This window comes from Phasianus colchicus, chromosome Z (genome assembly GCF_987193195.1).
Source record: "Phasianus colchicus chromosome Z, bPhaCol1.hap1.1, whole genome shotgun sequence".
NCBI classification, from domain to species: domain Eukaryota; kingdom Metazoa; phylum Chordata; class Aves; order Galliformes; family Phasianidae; genus Phasianus; species Phasianus colchicus.
In genome coordinates this window covers 51,567,572-51,587,955 of record NC_143476.1, presented here as the reverse complement: position 1 = coordinate 51,587,955, position 20,384 = coordinate 51,567,572, and the positions used below count along the sequence as shown (strand labels likewise).

General features: G+C 39.9%; 1 protein-coding gene across 4 annotated transcripts in view; it reads left to right on the top strand.

Annotated features, from left to right (window-relative positions):
• Positions 1–20,384, top strand: part of NTRK2 (neurotrophic receptor tyrosine kinase 2) — a 208,961-nt gene that overhangs the window by 141,833 nt on the left and 46,744 nt on the right. For all 4 annotated transcript variants that reach the window (XM_090130702.1, XM_090130703.1, XM_090130701.1 and 1 more), the window contains one exon: positions 16,057–16,187. In XM_090130702.1, coding sequence (XP_089986828.1) covers positions 16,057–16,187 — 131 coding nt within the window. The remainder of the gene's footprint in view (positions 1–16,056; positions 16,188–20,384) is intronic.

Below are 20,384 nucleotides of genomic sequence, written 5' to 3'. Positions count from 1 at the left end.
TGTGTGTTACTGAAAGAGATGTCCAGCTATCCAAAACATTATGAAATAATGGGTGAAACTCCACTGAAGTCAATGGAGCTTTAAATATTGGCACCAACAGAAAATTTGTCCCATAGAGTGCAATTGCATTGTTACATCTTGAATGGTTTTCATTCTCATGATAGAAGTTAGTGAAGGAGACTCTTTTCAAGCACTTATGCATTTATTATTTTAAAAATCCATTTCCTCGAAGAGGTCAAAAGCTCTTCTCATCTCCATAGGGAGCCCAAGGGAATTTTGGCATTTTAGAGTACAGCAGGTATCCAACTGCATTAAAATGTTAATGCTGTTTTTTTAACCATGCTGTGGTTTTGTCATGAATCAAAAATAGTGGAATTTAATTATTTTTTGATTGGAAGGAAAAAAATTCCAGCAGGAAAAATGTCACATTGAAATCTGATTACTTCCAACTAATCTATAAAAGACATTCCCCTTCTGAAAAGCCCATAAACCATATTGCTTTGTATCACCAGTGTGATGCTATAGTACTGTTTTTATACTCTGTATCTGGCAATTTTCTTTTGTGTAATACATGCAATAAGCAGATTGCACATCTCCCCTAATAGCTGAATGTTTTTTCTTGTTTGACTATTCAGCAATGCTGGAGTTTCCCACCTTGCCTATGTTGATATTTTTTCCTTAAGAGCAGAGAATAACACAATTATTTGCTATTATTCATATTCATTATTTTAGAGCCACAAGACCCAAACAACACCTTTCTGTGCAAAGCACTGTGGGATTCTGCAGATAATCCCTGCCTGAAGAGCTTTTGGACTGAGGCTCCCATACCCTGGAGCACGGTGGTTGTTCTGTGGGCAGATTATAAGCCTGGGCCATGTTCACTAAATTCTAGAGATTTAATGCCTTTCCCCTGCTCATGCAGGAAATCTGTGACCAGCCCTGGAGAGGAAGCCAGATCTCCCACATGGTGGTATGGCTCCCTCAGTTCCTGACCCATCTGTCCTGCTCTCAAGTGTATTGTTGGCCTCCAGTGCAGACAAGTTTACCCGAGGAATTTTCCATTGAGTTCTGCTGTTGATGAGTTTCTTTCTCACCAATAGGTGGAAACTGACAGCCCGGTTTCTCAGGTGACACAAGGAACGGTTCTGCCATCCCAAATGAGGCAGGAAAAACATCACGCAGAACAAGGAATTTTCCATAAGAAACTGTACCATAGCAACTGACAAAGACGTTGAAGCACATTACACTTTCTCTGCTTGTTGCAACCTGTGCTTTGATGCAACAGGACATCAGAAAAGCGAAGAATTGTGGTTTTGTTTTGTTTTGTTTTTCTTTTGCTTATTTATTTCTTTGGCCAGGATAGTGATTGCTTTAAGTGGTGCTGCTTGATCATAAAGAATTTATTGCAAAATTGTGTAACCTTTCCACATCCATCTCCAAGGTCTGTGCCAGAGCCTGTGTTCTGGCGTGCACTGCCATGCAATAGCTGGGGAGGGTGAGGGAACTATGTCTGCAAACTTCCATGAGATCACAAGCTTTTGAAACTGTAGGGTCACTAACCAAATAGGATGCAGAAATATCCAACAGGGTAGCAGCTGTGTAATATGTGGCATTAAAATAAAGCTGAGTCACTAAGAAATAGTGATAAATAAGCCAGCAAAAATTGCTGTTTTTTTCTAAGCAGACCCAAAATGAGATTGTGTAATGTAACAGAAAAGAATCATTGTCAGAAGCTCGTGGCTGTGGCATTGGTTTGAATACAGCCAAATTTCTGCTGTATTAGGAACAGCATTTAATCAAAATGTTGTATGAAGTCTCAAAGGAAAGTCTTTGAAGGGCAGATGTTTGGCTTGTTCCATAGCAGCTGTAACAGGCTGTTCAAGATGAGCAAATCTAAATTAACAGGGCCTAAAATACTTAAGTGCAAAAACAGGAAGAAATCTAATTAGCAGTACTAATCAGCTGAGGTCTGGAGTTTCCCCTTCTGTTGAGCTGGAGCAGTTCAGCCATCTTCCAGTTCTTTCCAGAATTTATACTTCACCCTACCCATACTCACTCTCCTCCCTTATGTCCCTTTTCAAGCCCATGGGCAGTTCAGGCTTGTGCTTCTCACGGGAAAAGGTAAACTCCGTGATCCTCCTCTCCACTGTATCTGCAGACACAAATTACCAGGTGGAAGTTGCACTGTGCAGCACATCTGTTATGCATGTGCTCTATTTTCATACACATTCATTGCTTGTCTGATTAGAAAGACTGTATTCCTGAGTAAAATGTACTTCCTTTCTGTGAAACTTCATGCTACATGTTCCCCTTGATGGCAGTGGCAAGCCTGTCACTGATTTGGGGAAGTTGTGTAGAACTCCAGTAGACCTGGGTTTGAGCTAAAAACTGTTTACTGGAGCAAATGTCATTACAGCTGTTCATAGATATGGCTCTTAGCATGCAACATACGTGAAAACATCATACTCTGTTCAGCAGCAGGGATAATGAAGGTTCTCTAACCACTATAGCTACTGTAACTAACTTATAACTGGGTTAATTATAAGCAAAAACGCTTTTTAAAATACTATGAATTTAAGAAGAGATTTTTCTCAGTGGTATGGTTTGGATGCTAAACTAGAATAGACCTCATTAAGATGCAGCTTACCATTTTCCCCAACTTACACAACTGGCATTTCTGATGAATGTTTGGCACAATATGAAGTAAAATCATTCCAGTAGCTCCTGTTCAGAAATCTTAATTGGTATAAACTTATGAAGGTGTGGAAAGAAATCAAGAGCAAGTAGTTTTTAAGTGTTGTTTGTGGTATGTTAATTCCTGAAGGCTTGTTTTTTTTATGTGGAATAGTGCTTTAATGACTAACAACATACAGACTGAAGTAAGAAAAGAATTAGGGCAGTCAGAAGAGCAGCAGACATCACATATTTTCTTCCGTTTGTGTTGTCGTCATTTTGTTTGTTTGTTTGTTTTGTCTTGTTTTAATTAGAGGATGCTCTGGGTTTCTTAATTGCTTTCTTCAGTAGTTTCTATTTGTGATTTTTGATCTGGAATGATGCACTGAGATTCCCAGTTCACATTTTGAGAGTGAGAGCACAGTTGGCTTCATGGTTTACAAGGTAACACTGAAGACAGTGGAAGGGAAACAGAGCTGTTGTAAAATCATTTTTCTGAATGTATTTTTTTCATTCTAGTTGCTTTTATTTTTGAGTGTCTTTTAATGCACTTAACCTTTAATGAGGTCAGAATCAGATGTCTGTAAAAATAAAAGAAAGTATTCATTGCATTCTTCTTCAGATTTTAAAATAAGACGGCTGTTAGGAGTTTCTAACATTGTTTTCAAAACACCAGCATAAAATACACACACTTCCTTTGTGACACTGCCCAGGTAGAAAGAAATCATCTTCAGAAGAAAATATTATGAGGCAGCTAGGTAAGCACTTTTGGTCTTATTTTGTAGGTTGGGAAAACAGTGATGAAGGGATTCACTCAGAAGAAGTGTCTTGAAGTTGTTTGCTGAAACCCTCATGACAAATACCTAAATACCTTTCTGTTTTTACGTGTGTCTGTTGAGGTTTCAGAAGTAAACGGTGTTGCCTCTCTGTAGTTTCTCTGGAAGGAAAAATGCAAATCAGTATGGTTATTTTTGCAGTTAGAGCCTGCTGTATTTTTAGAATGTGTGGCTGAATTACCATTCTCATAAAGAAGAAAATGTTAAACGGGAAGAACAAATGTGACGAAAGCAGTGGTGAAAACAACACACTTGCCTTTAAGTTAATAGTGATTTTTATGTAGAAAAGGGCTCTGGCCATTTGGGAAGAATACGGGAAAATTGCCAAAGCATGTAGGGATGCAACAAGGAAGGCTAAGGCCCATTTGGAATTAAATTCGATGAGAGAGGTTAAGGAGAACAAGAAAGGCTTCTGTATGTCAATAGCAAAAGGAAGACTAGTGAAAACGTGGACCTGATGCTGAATGAGGTGGGTGCCCTGGTAACAGCAGATTACCGAGAAGGCAGAGTTGCTGAATGCCTGCTTTGCTTAGTACTTACTGCTAAGACTGCCCCTCAGGAATCCCAGACCCTGGAAATAAAAGATTCTGGGGAAGGGAGAACTTCCTTTTGGCTGAGGAAGATCTGGCCAGAGACTGTCTAGGCAAATTTGATGCATACAAATCCATGGGCCATGGAATGCATCCACTGGTACTGAGGGAGATGGCAGAAATGATTGCCAAGCCACTCTCAATCATCTTTGAAAAGTGATCATGGAGAATAGGAAAGGTGCCTGAGGACTGGAGTAAAGCCAGTGTCACTCTAGTCTTCAGAATGGACAAGTAGGAAGGCTTGGGAAACTACAGGTCAGTCAGCCTCATCTCTATCCCTGGGAAAGTGACGTAACAGCTTATTCTGAATATCATCTCCAAGCAAGTAGAAGAGAAGATCAAGTATTCACCTTGAATTCACCAAGGAGAAATCATACTTCACTGATTTGGTAGCCTTCTATGGTGTCACAACTGGGTGGGTAGATGAAGGGAGAGAAGTGAATGCTGTATACCTCGACTTCTGCATGGTTTTTGACACTGGGGGATCTTAACAAGTGGGTCAGGCTCGTTTTAGTGGTGTACAACCACAGAACAAGGGACAACTGGAACATAGATAGTTGCATACAAACATGGGGAAAAACTTTACTGTCAGGATGAGAGAGCATTGGAGCAAGCTGACCAGAGAGGTTGTGGAGTTTTCTTCTCTGGAGATATTCAAAACTCACCTAGACGCTTTTCTGCAATTTGTAGGAAATTTGCTGTGCAATTTGCTGTAGGGAGCCTGCTTTAGGAGGTGGGTTGGACTAGGCAATCTCCAGAGCTCCCTCCCAGCCTCTACAGTTCTGTGATCCCATATGTGGGAAGATTTTGGAAAAAGTAGCCAGTAAATTTTGGAAGTGATCTGTAGATGATCATGTTATTTTCTGACTCTCTCTTTTCTCTTTAAAATTCTGTCTAGAAGATCAGACTAGAAAAACTGTGACCTGGAAACTGCTGGAGGAGCATTTTATTGATGCTGGGCTACCAAAAGCCACGCATCACAGCTGCCTAACTGGCTTCACACCAAGTCCTTCTCAAGAGCAACACCTCACGCTCCTGATGATGGTGGTCTTGCAGAAGGCAATGGTTAGTTGACACTGGTTGTGAAGCAGCCTATTAATCTACCCTGGTGATATCCTGACTGTGAGGCTGACCAGTGACTTACGCTTTGTGTATCTCAGTTTTAATCAGTACAGGCGACACATGTACCAACAGTCAACACGCATTTCCTTAGCTGCAAGTGTCAGTTCTGAGCAACTAGAGAGAAAAGTCCATCTGTGACACTGAGACAGAAAAATTCACTGCTGACAATGAAAGTGATGGTAATTTTTAATACGTTCTGTACTAATAACCATGTAGGGTATTCTCCATTACAGATGAATAAGCGTAGCAGCCATTTGCATTGGTTACTGCTGCTCAAAATGTTTACTGTGTTCATGAATACGTAAGCAATTGGTACTTTTCTGCTCTGTGAGAGAACTTGAACTTCAGAAAGAAGAATAAAACTAAAATTATGTCTGTCTTCTTGCTGTGCAGACTATAGTTTCTTTGCACTGTTCTGTGATATCTTGGTGTACAGTAGTCACAACACAACAGATTTGCTTTTTTTTTAAAAGCAACAATCACGGAGAACCAAAGTGAGAACTTTTCTGCCCCGTGCATTTGGTTTCTTGCAGAGGCTCCCAGGATTTACATTTGCATTCACTTCAGAATGCATGTGTTACAGAAGATTCAACTGTAAGTACTTTCCAAGAATAAAGAGCACAAGGGGAAAGGTGACTGTGATTTATGCTGACATCTATTAAGCTTTTATAGAAGATCACACGTGTGTACTAGCTATCACCATAAAATTAACTGGTACTAATTGGTCAAAGCTGCCAACTCAGTCTGCTTATGAGTGTAACAGTCTTTTTTAGGTCATGTTCATTATACTGGCATAGTATGTCAGACCCTGAATAAAGTTCATTCAGCCATTTTTGATGTTCTTCTTGTTGCTCTGCTATGTGTGTGTGCTGCCATCAGTGAGAGTTCACATCTCTGCAAAGACTTTGAGTCTGTGTGCTTTGGGAAATATGTCTCAGTTATCTGCCCAGTGGTCTCTTCTCCAGCAACAGTGGGCTGCGGGAGGGCACCTTTGATTGGACCTTGCCTGGTGTTTTCCTCTTTCTTGGAAATTGACAGGAACAAAATGTTCAAACGTTCCTTTTTTTCCTCCCTTTTGAGGCATGGAAGTAAGGGGAAAAATAAAAATAAAAACAAAAACAGAAAAAGGCTGTAACTGAGTTCATTACTGTGCAATAAATCAACCAGTAAACTTCCATGCATTTTTCTGTATTTGGGCAGCTCCTGTTCCTTAGTGACAGCTACTTGGCTCAGCACACAGTAATTATCAACTCAAAAACAAGATGCTTTTAGGTGCTGAAATCATAATGGCAGAGACTGAACTTGTCTTCAACCTCCTCATGGGCCACAGCTTTAAAAGATCCCATTTAGTCTGTGCTTTATTGTGTTGTTGCATTTGATACTAAGCTCTGACAGTTCATTAACACACTAGACCCTTTAGGAAGCTGTTACCCTAAAGAAGTACAGGTCTTTGTTTTTCATTAGCTGCTGATGTATCATAAGTTGCTGTTTGGTTAATGCATCTGCGTTCACTTTCTTTCTCTAAAATAAAGGTTTTTTTTGATATATGGGAGGGAATTTGTACATGTTTGTGAAACTTTCCAAAGTCCTTATTTCAACAGAATGAACAGAAGCAGACATGTTAACCTATTGGATGTAGTTAAACTGAGCACTCTTTGCTCCTACTTTATGTTCCCCGCCTCCCTGTCTTTGGTTGCTGGATGGACAGAGGGGGCTACGTGTCAACAAGATGACTGATACCTGCTGTCAGCGGCCAGGAGGACATACAGAGCATGAGATTACCTCTAATCTGCTAACTGAACAAGGGGTTCTATGCTGTGCAGACTATTTGCAAGGGAGTGTGTGTAAAACAGACTTCATCTCCCTCAACAAACTTGTTTTGACAAAGAAAGAGTCTTTTTTATTGGTTTGAAATGTAGGAAAATATAATTTTAGCTGACAGATAACAATATCCAGAGCTCAAGTAAATGGAAGGAGACTACTCGTACTCTTTGCTAGGCCTGTTAGATCTATTAGTTCTCATGTTACATGAAAATAACATGCAGATTCAAGAGGAGAGAACAGAAAATGCAACACTTTTTTTTTAATCTGGGAAGTCATGTTGCTCCCAGTGTCAAGTCACATCTTTTCTCACTGTAACCAAGAGAAAGATTGTTTATCATACTAGGACAAATAGAACAGGCACCTATCCTGCCACTACTGAAAGATTCTTTGAAGTGTTCTCAAATCCTACTGGGCTGTGGTTTAGTGTAATTTGCAGAGTAATTCCAGATAGAAGCATCACTGTTTATTTAAGCGGAGTGTAATACAAGAGGCATGCCACAGTCTCGTTCCCATCCATCCTAGGGTTTGGTGAGATTTTCACACCCCAGAGAATGATAAGACATTACACAGGCTGACTTTTACATCATGACTTTTACACACATTTTATGGCCTCAGTCCTTCAGAGGAGAGAAGGGAAGGGCCAGGTCAGCAGAGAAGGTGATCTGTGGTTTGGGGTAGGTTTGAAAATTTAAGCATGTACTGTATTTGTGTTGATACAAAGGAAGATGTTTTTTTTTTTTTTATCCCAGAGAATGTGCAACAAGATAAAAGTGATATTTTCTTTGCAGTCCTAATCGTGTAAAACCTTAATCATGTTCTGTCTTGCAAATCTTCTGTGACTTCATTTGAAAGACCCATAAGTGAGAACGTATAGAGCCTTTCTCTGAAACTATTACGAATTAGTGATCTTCAGACTGCTTTGCAGATGTAGTTGAGCTCTCTAACCCAGAAGTAAAAATGAGTTTTCTGGGCATACTTTGCATGCGTATGCTTCTAGTTATAACTGCCTTCGTTATCAGTAAGGATGGAAGTTCTGAAACTATGACAGAGGCCAACGAGGAAAAGCCACCTGGAGATGTAAGCTGCTGTAGATGGCACACCCTAGCAAAGAGGTGCACCATCTTGTCAGTGAAAGTAAAGCAGAACAGCAGTGGCTTCGCTGAGGAAGGACTAAATGCTGAACTGAAAAACTGAAGGACAACCGTAAGCACACATCTGTAAGAGACAATAACCTGCTTTCCACGTCTGCCCACCTTCTAAGATGGTTCTGCATGTCTCTCCCATTGTGTGGGGTTTTCAGGCAAGATAATGGTCAATGCTAACCTGTCTGTGACTGCAGGTGGAGGAGAAGGGGAAGGGCAAAATGAAGTTCAGTGTAAAGGAAAAGTTCTCTTTTTCCTGCTGGTTTTTTTTTTTTTTTTTTTTTTTTTTTTTTTTAATTGTTAAATAATGGGAAAATCAAGGATGGTTCCTTTTCTTATTTGTTTACTTTTCTTGATGTCATTGTGCCTTTTGTGGGTCTTCTTCAGGAATAACCCAAATTCTTATTTTAAAACGCAATTACACTGTGTTTGACAGCCACTTGGGGTGAAAAGCAGGTAAATGGGTGGCATACGTAAAACTGTTAGCATGAGTGGCCAAGTGGCCTCAAAGCCTTGACTGTATGCAATTCAGCTGATGAGTGAAACTTCCACCAAGGGAAGAGTTTACCTCAACTAGTCCAAAGAAATGAAAACATGGGTGTGCCGAAGATTCAGCTTTTCTCATGGAAAGCCATGCATTATCGTGCACCCTGATAGATTTCTGACAGGAGCTCTAAAGCTGGACAAAAAATTCTAGAAGTATAAATAGTAATGTTTGAAAGCAATATGTAAAAGATTGAATTTTGTTGTGCTCCTGCGATATCTTCTCTATTGCTTTTATTTCCTTCCTTGCAGAATTAGCTACAACAGAGCAGTCTTACTCATCTAAGATGGCAAGATCAGGTGCTGTGATATTTTTCAGTAAAATAATTCAGATAAGATGGTAATTAAGTCTGTATTAATAATTAACTCTTCTGTCCCCTCAAAGGGAACAGAATTTGGGACTGTGAGCCAAACATGTAGTTTACTCTTGCAATGGACTGAAAACTGGATTTAGTTTTCACATTTCTTTTTCAGAGGTCAAAAGTAAAACTTTTCTATTCTCCCTCATATTAAGATACTTAATGATTTTCTTTTCCTTTTAAAATAAGAAGAGAAAAGTAAAGCAGTGAAGCATGCAGAAAAATGAGGCAATCTCCTTTGAACTGCCCCTTTAAGCTCACTTAGTCAAAGCTTGAATGTGGCTCAGCCCTTGAAAGTGTGATGTTTCTTTAAGGTCCTGCTTCTCAGACTGGCATCTTGGGATGCTTTTCAGATTATGATGGTTTCTGAAAAAAAAAGAGGTAGAAAAGACTTAATGCTTTGAAGATGGTATGCTTATTAGCACTTCTCCCATGCAAGTATCTATTGTACAAGATATGCTCCATGGTACTTTCCTATCCTTTGCTGAGTGCTTCTCTTCCTGTGGCTCAAAAGATCCATAAAGATTAGTGTTGTGCTGAGGGAGAGGATTTCCTGACCTGAGCTAAGAGAAGGGTGGTGGTGGTGAGATCATTCTCTCCAGCTAATTTAAATGAGTAAGGCAGATGATTTGCCACATATAATGCTAAAAATACCAAAATAATATTAGTGGACATTTTATATTGTAACTCCTGCACAGGAGTTTGACTTTAAGTTCTGTTATCAGTAACTTTTGGGAGAAGTGCGTTGAGATTGGCAATTACAAATTAAGTGCATGTGCATCTGCAAAGGCAGAGTTTGGTCAGAAATGCAGCATAGTTTTCTGCTTAGAGCTGATTTGCAGTACTGTGCTGAAAAGCTGTTAGTAAGCAGGAAGCAGCATACAGAGAAAAAAAAAAAACCAAAAACAAAAACCAAAGTGAATAATACCTACTGTCTATTTTGAGCGTACTCTGACAAATTCAGTTATTCTGACATAGCCCAATTGTTTCAGCACATAACTTGTCAAATTCGTATTTAACACATATTTTAACATTGAAATAAAAAAAAAAAAATAATGCCAGGGTACTGAGGTTTGAGGGCCTTGTATACCTTAGTTCTTGTAAGGTAAAACTCATGCCTGGAAAAGCTGTCAAATTCCTTATTCTTGTTTTTGTTAAGGGTGAATTTAGCTCATAAGACTCATGTATCTAAAACCATGATAGCATTGTTATTATAATTTACTATTAAGTGTTTTTTATTTGGTTATAAGGATGAAATTGAATATGGCAATCTATCTCTCTGGAGGATACTGAGAAGATTTTGACTAAATAAGAAGTTTCTGTTGAATCAGAAGTCAAATAGAAACCCACAGAAGTCAGCAAACACATAAATTTCAGTGAAATGCCATGATAGCTACAGTAGCATGATTTTATAGTGCACAAGACCTGTGATGCCCCAGGCCCTTTGGGAAGGACTGCTACCTGGACACCATTCCAGGAGCTGCAACATTGTGTCACAAGGAGAAACCTAATTTAACCGAAACAGTGGAAACACTGGGATTCAAAGTGGAAAGCCTGTGAGGATTTAAGCTGTAAACAAAGCCCCTCAAAGGGTAGGCTACAACTGTCACAGATTTGTTGGGTTTACCATCAGATATATCTCCTGACAGTTAGGAAATTCCTGGGGATTATGCCGTTCTAGGGAGTGCTTATACTGCTTATAAGTGTCTCCAGCTCTTCTTCCAAGGAAGACCACAGCCCATGGAATTGCCTCCATCAGCTTGTCCATTAAATAACTGAAAGACTGGGAAAGTCACTGATAGCTGCAGACTGTTTCAGAAGCCATATTTGTAGTGGTAAAGTGAAAAGATTTGAGTGTTCTTCTGACTTAGTAGTTCCATTGTGGATCGTTCATGTTCTGTTTTCTATGTCCTGTACTGGCATCTCTGATTTGCATTAGACTACATAAAAGCAGGTTTTCTGTTGGCTTATTTTAATCTCATTAAAGAGATTATTTGTGTCTCAAGTGTATACAATATACATGTAAACTGACTGCTTGCTTGTTTGCACTTTCGAGAACTGGATATTGATCTTGCATGAGGATTTGTTGCTGCCATATGGTAATAATTAAACAGCAGCACAACACAAAAATAATTAAACAGCAGCACCATTACAAAAATGTAAATAGAATGGTAAGTAATAAATGTTGTATGGGTTAAGCACATCAAATAATCAGAAATATATTCTCAGTACTGGGCTTATTTCTACATACACGCAGTTGTGACAGGCAAGTTGCTATTTTATTTTATTTTATTTTATTTTATTTTATTTTATTTTATTTTATTTTATTTTAAAGTTGGTGGTTATTACTGCCATTTTATTATCATGTTTATTATCATGAGAGTAGATATCTCGGTGTGCCAAAATTCCTACTCTGCCAATAGCACACAGGGCTGTAGTGCTGCAGTTGCTGCAGAATCCGAAGGTCATTGGGCTAGACTTGCTGTCTGCTGTCTGTAGTGATTTTGTTTCTTCCTGCTATATGATTCTCTCTGAAATTCCACCCTGCCTTTTATGTGAATGACAAATGCTGTACAAATTCGGTATACAGTCTGAGCAATTACTCAGCCATTTACACCTATTTTTTTTTTTCTAGCAATATCTTAGAAAGACCTGAGTTCTACTGCTTGCAAGAAAAATGATGGGAGTAGATAATGAAGAAACTTTGTAAAATGTCTTTCTATGACAACTCATGTCACATCACAAATCTGTTCTTCTGCTGCCTTTTTCTCATGCAATTGTAAATATGTCTATAATATTACCTTGTCTAGTTATCTGACATCTTGAAGATCCTTTTTCTCTTCTCTAGACACCTTGTACAACAGACATTATCAGTACGTTCCACATATGTACCGCTAATGAAATTTTTAACAGTATCCTGGAAAAGACTCCTAGCAAGTGACTTAGGTGGGCATGCAACACTATGGAATCTTCTAGTGTTGGTAGTTAATTGAGCAGTGAGGATGGAGCCTGATTTCTATGGCTCTTACTGTCCATCATGCAGTGAATTCCCGATGTAGCCCCTCCATAACTATAAAGATCTCTCTTCTGCTCAGTTGTTTTCATAAGGTATGTGAAACTATATCTGAAACTGGCACTTGTGATACTACAGCTGAGCAAGGTGTTCACACTGTGCTCACGTTCATTCATTTATGTTACAAAGCTTTGCTATTTTTACACTTTTTAGGAAACACAGACTTAAAAGGACTAGTGTGATTTTTGATGTATAAAAGGTGATGATTTTAAGCTTGTATCATACTCAGAAAGTGATACAAAAATGTGAATTCCAGTACAGATAAAAAGAAAAAAACCAACAACAACAACTGGAAATATCTATATTTTTAAAGGATATTGAAAATTATTCCACAGAAGAGCCATAAAAATGACTGGCAACCTAGAAAAAATACTTATCTGAGAGGGGCTTCCATTTCTTCGCCTTACCAAGAACAAGAATAGTACTGATATTTTGTAAAGTCTCCTGAGGGTATCTTCAGGAGGTAAATACAAGCCAGACAAGCTAAAAAATTAAGAGAAAAAAAAGAAGGTCTGCATTTTTATTAGCAATTAAAAATATTACACATTTGGGCAAGTGAATAGCTCAGGCATCCTCATAAAGACTGGCACATCTCCTTTCAGAAGGTATTTTCCTGCCAAGAACAAGTCATTTAAATCAGTGGTATGTTCCATGCTGTGCAGAAGGTCAGCTTAGGTGGTGTAATGGTCACGTGTAATTGCAAAGTGTTCAGACCTATGCTTTGTAACCAAGGGAAAAACATTTTTACTCTGTCATAGCATTTTGCTATGTTGTGTCCTCCTGTCTGTGGCTGAAATCAGCCACATCTAGCTCAGTGAATTCAACATGGTGAAGCGATTCTGAGCTGCCCATATTGCTTGGATCCTCTCCAGAATGTGCTGTGATCCTCTCTGTTCAGCCTCATCATCTGAGGTTGGCTGCCTGGGGACTGAAATCTCGTGCCTGCAGATAGTGTTTGCAGGATAAGGCCTCAATGCATCATTTACAACGTGACATGCAGTTTGTTAGTGTCTGAGATGCTGTAAGTCCAATTCTCCCTGTTGAAGGCCTCTGGGACTTTGAGAAGAAAACTCTATTCTGCAGTTTTCTTTCTTGCCAGCCCATTCTCCACAGTCATCCAGGAAAGCCTGCTGCTTCTGTGGGCAAGGCATTATAGACATTACTTAACTCTGTAGCCTCTTTTCAGCATTTACCCTTGTTTAGTTTGCATAATCTCACTTTATGTTTTAGGTTTCATTTTTCTCTTAAGTGTTTCAACTTGACTTAGCTCTTAGCTTAATGTAACATATTTTTTACAGTAATCAAACAAGATCTTTTGATGAGGAATGACATGGTTTTAAAAGCACAAATGGCAGCTCAAGTGCAATCACCATTTAGAGGGAAAAAGAAGAAAATACATAACCATCCTTTGAGTATTTGTGTATCTTTGCCTCTGAGAAAATGTTCTGAGACCACATCTTTGGTAATTCAATTGTGCCACCTCTTTAGCCAAATTCTATGAAGTTTCTTCAATATAAATCCAGGATAATCCTTGGTCTTCAGTGGAAATGATTGGCTTTATCTTGATATTAACTGAAAGAAGAATTTGACTTGCATTTTTCAGTGTATCTCCTGGAATCTCCTCTTACTGAATAAAGTGTCATAATTGGCTCTGAGGATTTTTCCCTTAGTTTATATTTGTATCACATCGTATACGTTTGATGTACTTACATTGTTCTTGGATTTAATCTGTGCCCATTTAGTCACATTTACTGTCATTCTTCATTTGTTCAGTAACTTGGTTCAGCTCAGAAAGGTAACGGGGATTGATAGAGCATGACAACGTTGTGCGTTGAACGATAGAGCAAGATAGAATTGTGAATATACTCTGAGAAAAGCTCTTCTGTGGCTTGCACTGTTTTGCTTTTGACAGTGTGGTATGGGACAGGTTGTTTATTCAAATGCTTGGTTTATGTCAGAGCATTTAGCAGCTGCAAGTATACTATAGGGAGATACTTGATATGTTTCTTATTTATTTTTACATTATTGTTTGTGGAGTCTTCCAGGAACTTGACAAAAGTCTTCTTACTGCTAGGGCAGTAGTGGTGTTTGTTGTTCAAAGTGGAGAGAACCTAGCAATATCTAGAAAGTCAGATGTGGTCATTACCAAGTTTCTGGTAGCTGCAAAGAGAATGAAATGTAAGACCCCTCCTCTCTGCAGACACAGGGCTTTGCTGCTGATGTCAGTAGAGCAGAATTTCAGCTCTGCTCTGCAGTCATGCTGATGGGCTTTGTGGACGTTCTGAGGTGATGATAGTGGTAGTATGGAACTGAATATCTTGGCTGCATGGTCTTGCACAGGCTCCCAGCTGCCATCACGTCCATCTGAATGGATTTAATCTGATGGCATCAGGGCCCTCTCACAGCAGCCATGAGCTGGTGTGGCTGCCCAAGCACCTTGTGCTCTCCAGACAAGAATAGGAGTACCGAGAAAGAGTCAAACAGTGTTTGCTCCTCTGGCACCAGGCTCCCTTCATGTGCATTTTACAAGGCCTTGGGCCTCCACAGCTCACGGTGCAGGATGTAGGAGTTTCTCTCTATGGGACTGTGGGCGTACTCTTCAAATGCTGTCAACGTTGGTGGGAACGGGATGTGACCTTTCTTCTCGCTGATGGTATTAGCAACATTCCATTTTCCGTTCTCTAGTAATGGGGCAGAGTAGTTTCTGAGTTAATGTTAGCTTGGTTTGGAAAAGGCACATGGCCAAGCAGAGGGTCAGGAGGTTGGCTACATATGAATATATCCCACATTGTTGACAAAGGTCAGCCCTTGTCTCTGCAGTTAAGCACTTAATGGGAGATTTGTACATTGGCAGAGGGTGGCCTGATGCCTGTGCAGTGCTATTTACTCCACTGCATTTAGGATTTAGGTTTCAAATAGGCTCTGTCCAAGCAGGGTTGAATTTCATTTTTTGCAAAAGCAGCTAAGTGTGCTTAGATTAAATGTGTTAGTAGATTCTGGCTGTTTTGTACGATTTCAGCAAACAAAAGCTGTCCACTCTGTTTAGTAGACAAATTAAACTGACCTTGCAGATGCTTTATTTAGGTGAAATACTGTGAATTGATAGTGCGTTGTACAAAACTTGGTAGTCTTTTAAGTATTAAGTCTTCTAATGGAAGCCTGCATAGGAAGAAGATTGTGAAATGGGATGAACAAAAGTGCTCAAGGACTTTAATGTCCAACTCAATTGCTTCTGGGCAGCATTCCACTAAGGCTCTGTCTTTGACACTGGCTAAAACCTTTGTCCATCTTCTATTTCGCTTAGTTCAGAGCAATGCTGTAGTTCATGTTTGCGAGGATGGAATGTATATCTTAAAGTAATTATGTTATAGCACACAGAGATAAAGCAGATGAAAAGGTGTGCACAGAGAGTAAGTTGAATATAGTTTGGGGCACATTTTGTTTCCATGGGTTAGGTTAATTTTCAAACTTTTTCTTCCAAACTTTTTTGACTCTCGATGAGACAGTTCAGCTATTGTTAGAGGTACAGAACTAGAAGAGATATGAGAAAGGTTTCTTATGTTTCCTGATTCCGTCATGTTTTTTTAAAAAACAAGAAAATATCACAACAGCATTGGCTGTTCAGTGTGATCTACGGCAATCTTCAAAACACAGTGATATGTAAGCTTTTCCCAGCTGATTCTCAACATCTTCTTACCCAGGAAATGCACTACTCTCCAAATATAAATATATTTAAATCAGCCTTTTTGGCAAGGTGTTAATAAATCACGCATTGATACAATGATTCTTTCCACTGCATGCGGTACGTTCTACAGGCAGACCTTTATCTATCCATAAGCATGTGCCCTTAGCCTTGCAGCTCATTTTGTCTTCTGTTTTGTCTTCTCTTTGCAGTTGTTCAGCACATCAAGCGCCACAATATTGTTCTTAAAAGAGAACTGGGAGAAGGAGCCTTTGGAAAAGTGTTTCTGGCAGAATGTTACAACCTCTGTCCCGAACAGGACAAGATCTTGGTAGCAGTGAAGGTAGAGTCTAGGATTTCCATCATTAATTCATGGTTGCATGTTTTATTTGTAAATGATCGTATTTGCCTTTTCTGTAGCCCAGTACAACTACTCTGATATATGTGTGAGGGTTCACAAGGCTAATGGAGTGTTAAGAGAATGTGATACTTGATCTTGCTGTGGATTATAAAATAAAAGCTGAATTTCATAAGAAAAAAGGGAAAAACAGATGGTGTCACAAAAGGCCAAAATCTTTTATGATTTATTTAAAATATGATTAGTGAAAAATAATGCCTGGACTATTAAAAATACATGAGTTACATTTGTGTGTCTAACAAAGTAATCTGTAGCCATCTGAGTGGATAGGTTAGGTGTACAACTGCCAGTCAAAGGTGGCCTTTTTTTTCATGATTATGTGATTCTTTTATTCAGCCACTGAAATTATATGTGGGCAATTGCCATTAATGTAACTACTAGGAATTGTCGGTAATATTTTCATGTACTGTTAAAAACTATCTGCATGGAAATCTAGAAATTATGATATTTCAGACCTGGAGGAATAACTCTTAATTTTATATCTTCAGTCAGTACTTCCAAAATCTAGTCCAAAGGAGGAAGATTTCCAATATAGTCTCAGGGTTTGGGCATTAGATGGTTTTACTGTACCGAAACCTTTTAGTCCCCCAGAGTGGAAAGACTAAGAGTCAGTCATCATCCTCAGCTACACTTACAAACAGTACCAGTGAAACTACACTCAGAGTTTTCAGTCTCCCTGGCAACAATCTCCTATCTCCATCTGTTGTTCTGCTGAAAGCTGAACGAGATGTTCAACATTTTGAGGTATCTCATTAAATGCAGGGTGAATACGTATTTAGAATTTGAATTGTGCTTTGGAATCAGAAAACAATCTTTCCTGAACAGCCATGATTAGGCAACAATGTGCACATTCTGGATGAAACCATACAGTAAAAGAACCAAGAACATCATCTTTTTGTAAATGGAAACAAGACACAGGATCTGGCAGTGAGAAAATATGAAAAGAGGATGGATTTGTAGACCATTTTCTTGCTCCATCAAAAACAGCAGATTTTTCTTCTTTGCCAAATTTACAAGGTTTGTGATAGTTCAGTCATGTTGAGGAGCAATGTGAGTCATGTGAGAATTGGGGTCCTGAGGGGAGAAAATATGAGACAGAAGAAGACAAATCCGGAACTGAATGAATTTTCTATTGTATTTTTAGTGAAACTAGAGTGGAAATTTCCTCTTTATCACTTTGGGGAAGTTCTTGATAGCAAAATAATAGTCTTTCTATTCGCTTGCTAACTTTGAATGTTGTGAACAAATGGAGCCTAGCACTTCCACTGTTAAATGCTGTTCTGCATCTCTGATGCACTTTCTCAGTATAACTTGCAAGAGTATTCAGCCTTTAAAGGGGAAGTGTCCCCATGGGTTTAGATGAGAAATCTATCAGTTTTCTGCATTACTATTATTATCATTATTATTGCTTTTTTCTTTTTTGTCCATTCTTTCTATCATCAAAAAGGATTGCACAGAAAACCATGCAGAGAATAACCTTTGTGGACAGATTATGCTCACTTAATATCTCTTGCACTGGCTCTTAATATGAGACTCTAGTCACTGTCTTAAGAAGAAATTTTTTTGCAAGCTCTCTGAGTGGGTTGATCCCCACATAACTTAGAGTTTGATCTTCTGTTGCTTCCTGAGTTGATAGAGATGGAATGTTATCGCACATAGAGAGCTAGGCAGAGAACTATGTCCAGGCTCCACCATTTGGCACAGGGTTTGGTATTGAAAATGTGTAATTTTTGACCTCAGAGGAGCAGGTCTGGATATTAGCAGCCAAGAGTAGCTTCTCCTGGCAAACAGTAAGGCTTTAGAGAGCTTCAACCCCCTGCAAACTACAGCAAAATTGTCTCCATGAAGTAGATTCCATGAACCCTGTAGGAGCGAGCATATGTTTGGTGATAAGGGAGGAAGAGCCAAGGGACTCAGGCAGATAGAAAGCACATCCTCACCCACGTGTGGTTGGTCCCTGCCAACACTGCTGTTCCTGACTGCTGACTGCTGACTGCCATGCAACTGTATGGCTATATGCAAGTACACTAAAACATTGGCCTGAACATCTTCACATCTGAGCCAATCTGCATCCTTTTCCTCATTAGCAGGCTGGTATCTGAGACGTTGATGGTACTGAAGCAAATTGCTTAGGAGTTAAGAGTTCCAGAGATATCTGGGAAGATACAGAATCAGGCTTAGCATAAGTAACCCCAAATACTTGAGCTTCTGCTATTTGGAAAAGGAGTAAGATAGCCTGGGGAATAATTGTAAATTAAAAGGGGAGAGATTCAAGTTAGACATTAAGAGGAAATTTTTTACTCAGAAGGTGGTGAGGAAGCGGCACAGGCTGCCTCGAGAACCTGTGGATGCCCCATCCTTGCAGGTGTTTAAAACCAGGTTAATTGGAGTCCTGGGCAGCCTGATCTAGTGTGTGACAACCTTGCCCATGGCAGGGTATTGGAACTGAATGGGCTTTCATATCCTTTCCAACCTTAGCCATTCTGTAATGGAACACCCACCCTAGGAGGACAGGCTGGGAGAGCTGGGGCTGTTCAGCCTGGAGAAGAGAAGGCTCTGGGGAGACCTGATAGGGGCCTTTCAGTATCTAACAGGGGTGTATAAAAAAGAAAAGACTCCTTAGCAGGGTCTGCTGTGACAGGACAAGGGGAAATGGTTTCCATCTGAATGAGAGGAGATTTAGATTGGAAATAAGGAAGAAATTTTTTACGGTGAGGGTGGTGAGGCACTGGAACAGGCTGCCCAGATATGTAGTGAATGCTCCATCCTTGAAGACATTCATGCACAGGCTGGACAGGGCTCTAGCCAACCTGATCTAGCTGTAGGTGTCCTTATTCATTGCAAGGGAGTTGGACTAGATGGGCTTTAAGGTCCCTTCCAGCTCAAAAGATTCTATGATTCTATGATTCTGTTAAGTGCTTACTTGTGAAGAAAATCTGTGAACACAGAGCTTCATCACAGGACAAGCTGGGCATAGGATTAGCCTCACTCCCCAGGTGTGCTTTCAAATCAAACCAGCATACCATTTACTGCAGACATTTTTAGAGAACAGAGGATGGCAAAAAGAATCATAGAATCATGGAATCATAGAATAACAGAGTTGCTCAGGTTGGAAAAGACCTTAAAGATCATCAAGTCCAACTGCAGCCTGACTATATTACCCTAACTCTAACTACCTGCTGTGAAATCATGTCCCTGAGCTCCACATCTAAACGGTTTTTAAACACATTTAGGGATGGTGATTCAACCACCTCTCTGGGGAGCCTATTCCACTGCTTAACAACCCTTTCTGTAAAGAATTTTTCCTGATATCCAACCTAAACCTCCCCTGCTGCAACTTGAGGCCATTTCCCCTTGTCTTGTCACCTGTCACCAGTGAGGAGCGACCAACCCCGCTCTCGCTGAAAGAACCTTTCAGGTATTTGAAGAGAGCAATAAGGTCTCCCTGAGCCTCCTCTTCCCCAAACTCAACAACTCCACTTCCTTCAGTCGCTCCTCATAGGGCACATTCTCCAAGCCCTTCAACAGCCTTGCTGCCCTTCTGTGGACTTGTTCTAGCACCTCAATGTCCTTTCTGTATTGAGGTGCCCAGAACTGAACACAATATTCATGGTGGGGCCTCACCAGAGCTGAGTACAGGGGCAGGATGACTTCCCTAGTCCTGCTCACCACACCATTCCTGATATAAGCCATTGGCCTTCTTGACCACCTTGGGCACACTACTGGCTCCTATACAGTCAACCACTACACCAAGGTCCCTTTCTGTCAGGCAGCTTTCCAGCCAATCGTCCCCAAGCCTGTAGGATTGCCTGGGCTTGTTGTGACCAAAATGCAAGACTCAACACTTGGCCGTATTGAAACTCATACAGTCTACCTTGGTCCATTGATCCAGTCTATCCAGAAAAGTTATCATTTCACTGTTGGCCAATTTTGCTATGCCACAGTCACTGTTCAAGCTCTGGGTACTGTCTACTCCTAGGGTTGGTTTACCAGCCATAGTTTTGCCCTTGTTTAAGCTGATCGGGTAAGGATGACCTGCAGGGCACATTTTTCAGGTGCCTTTTGATACCCTAGGAGTGGTGTTGGTGTGAGCTAGATGTCTACACTTCTCCCCTGACCTTG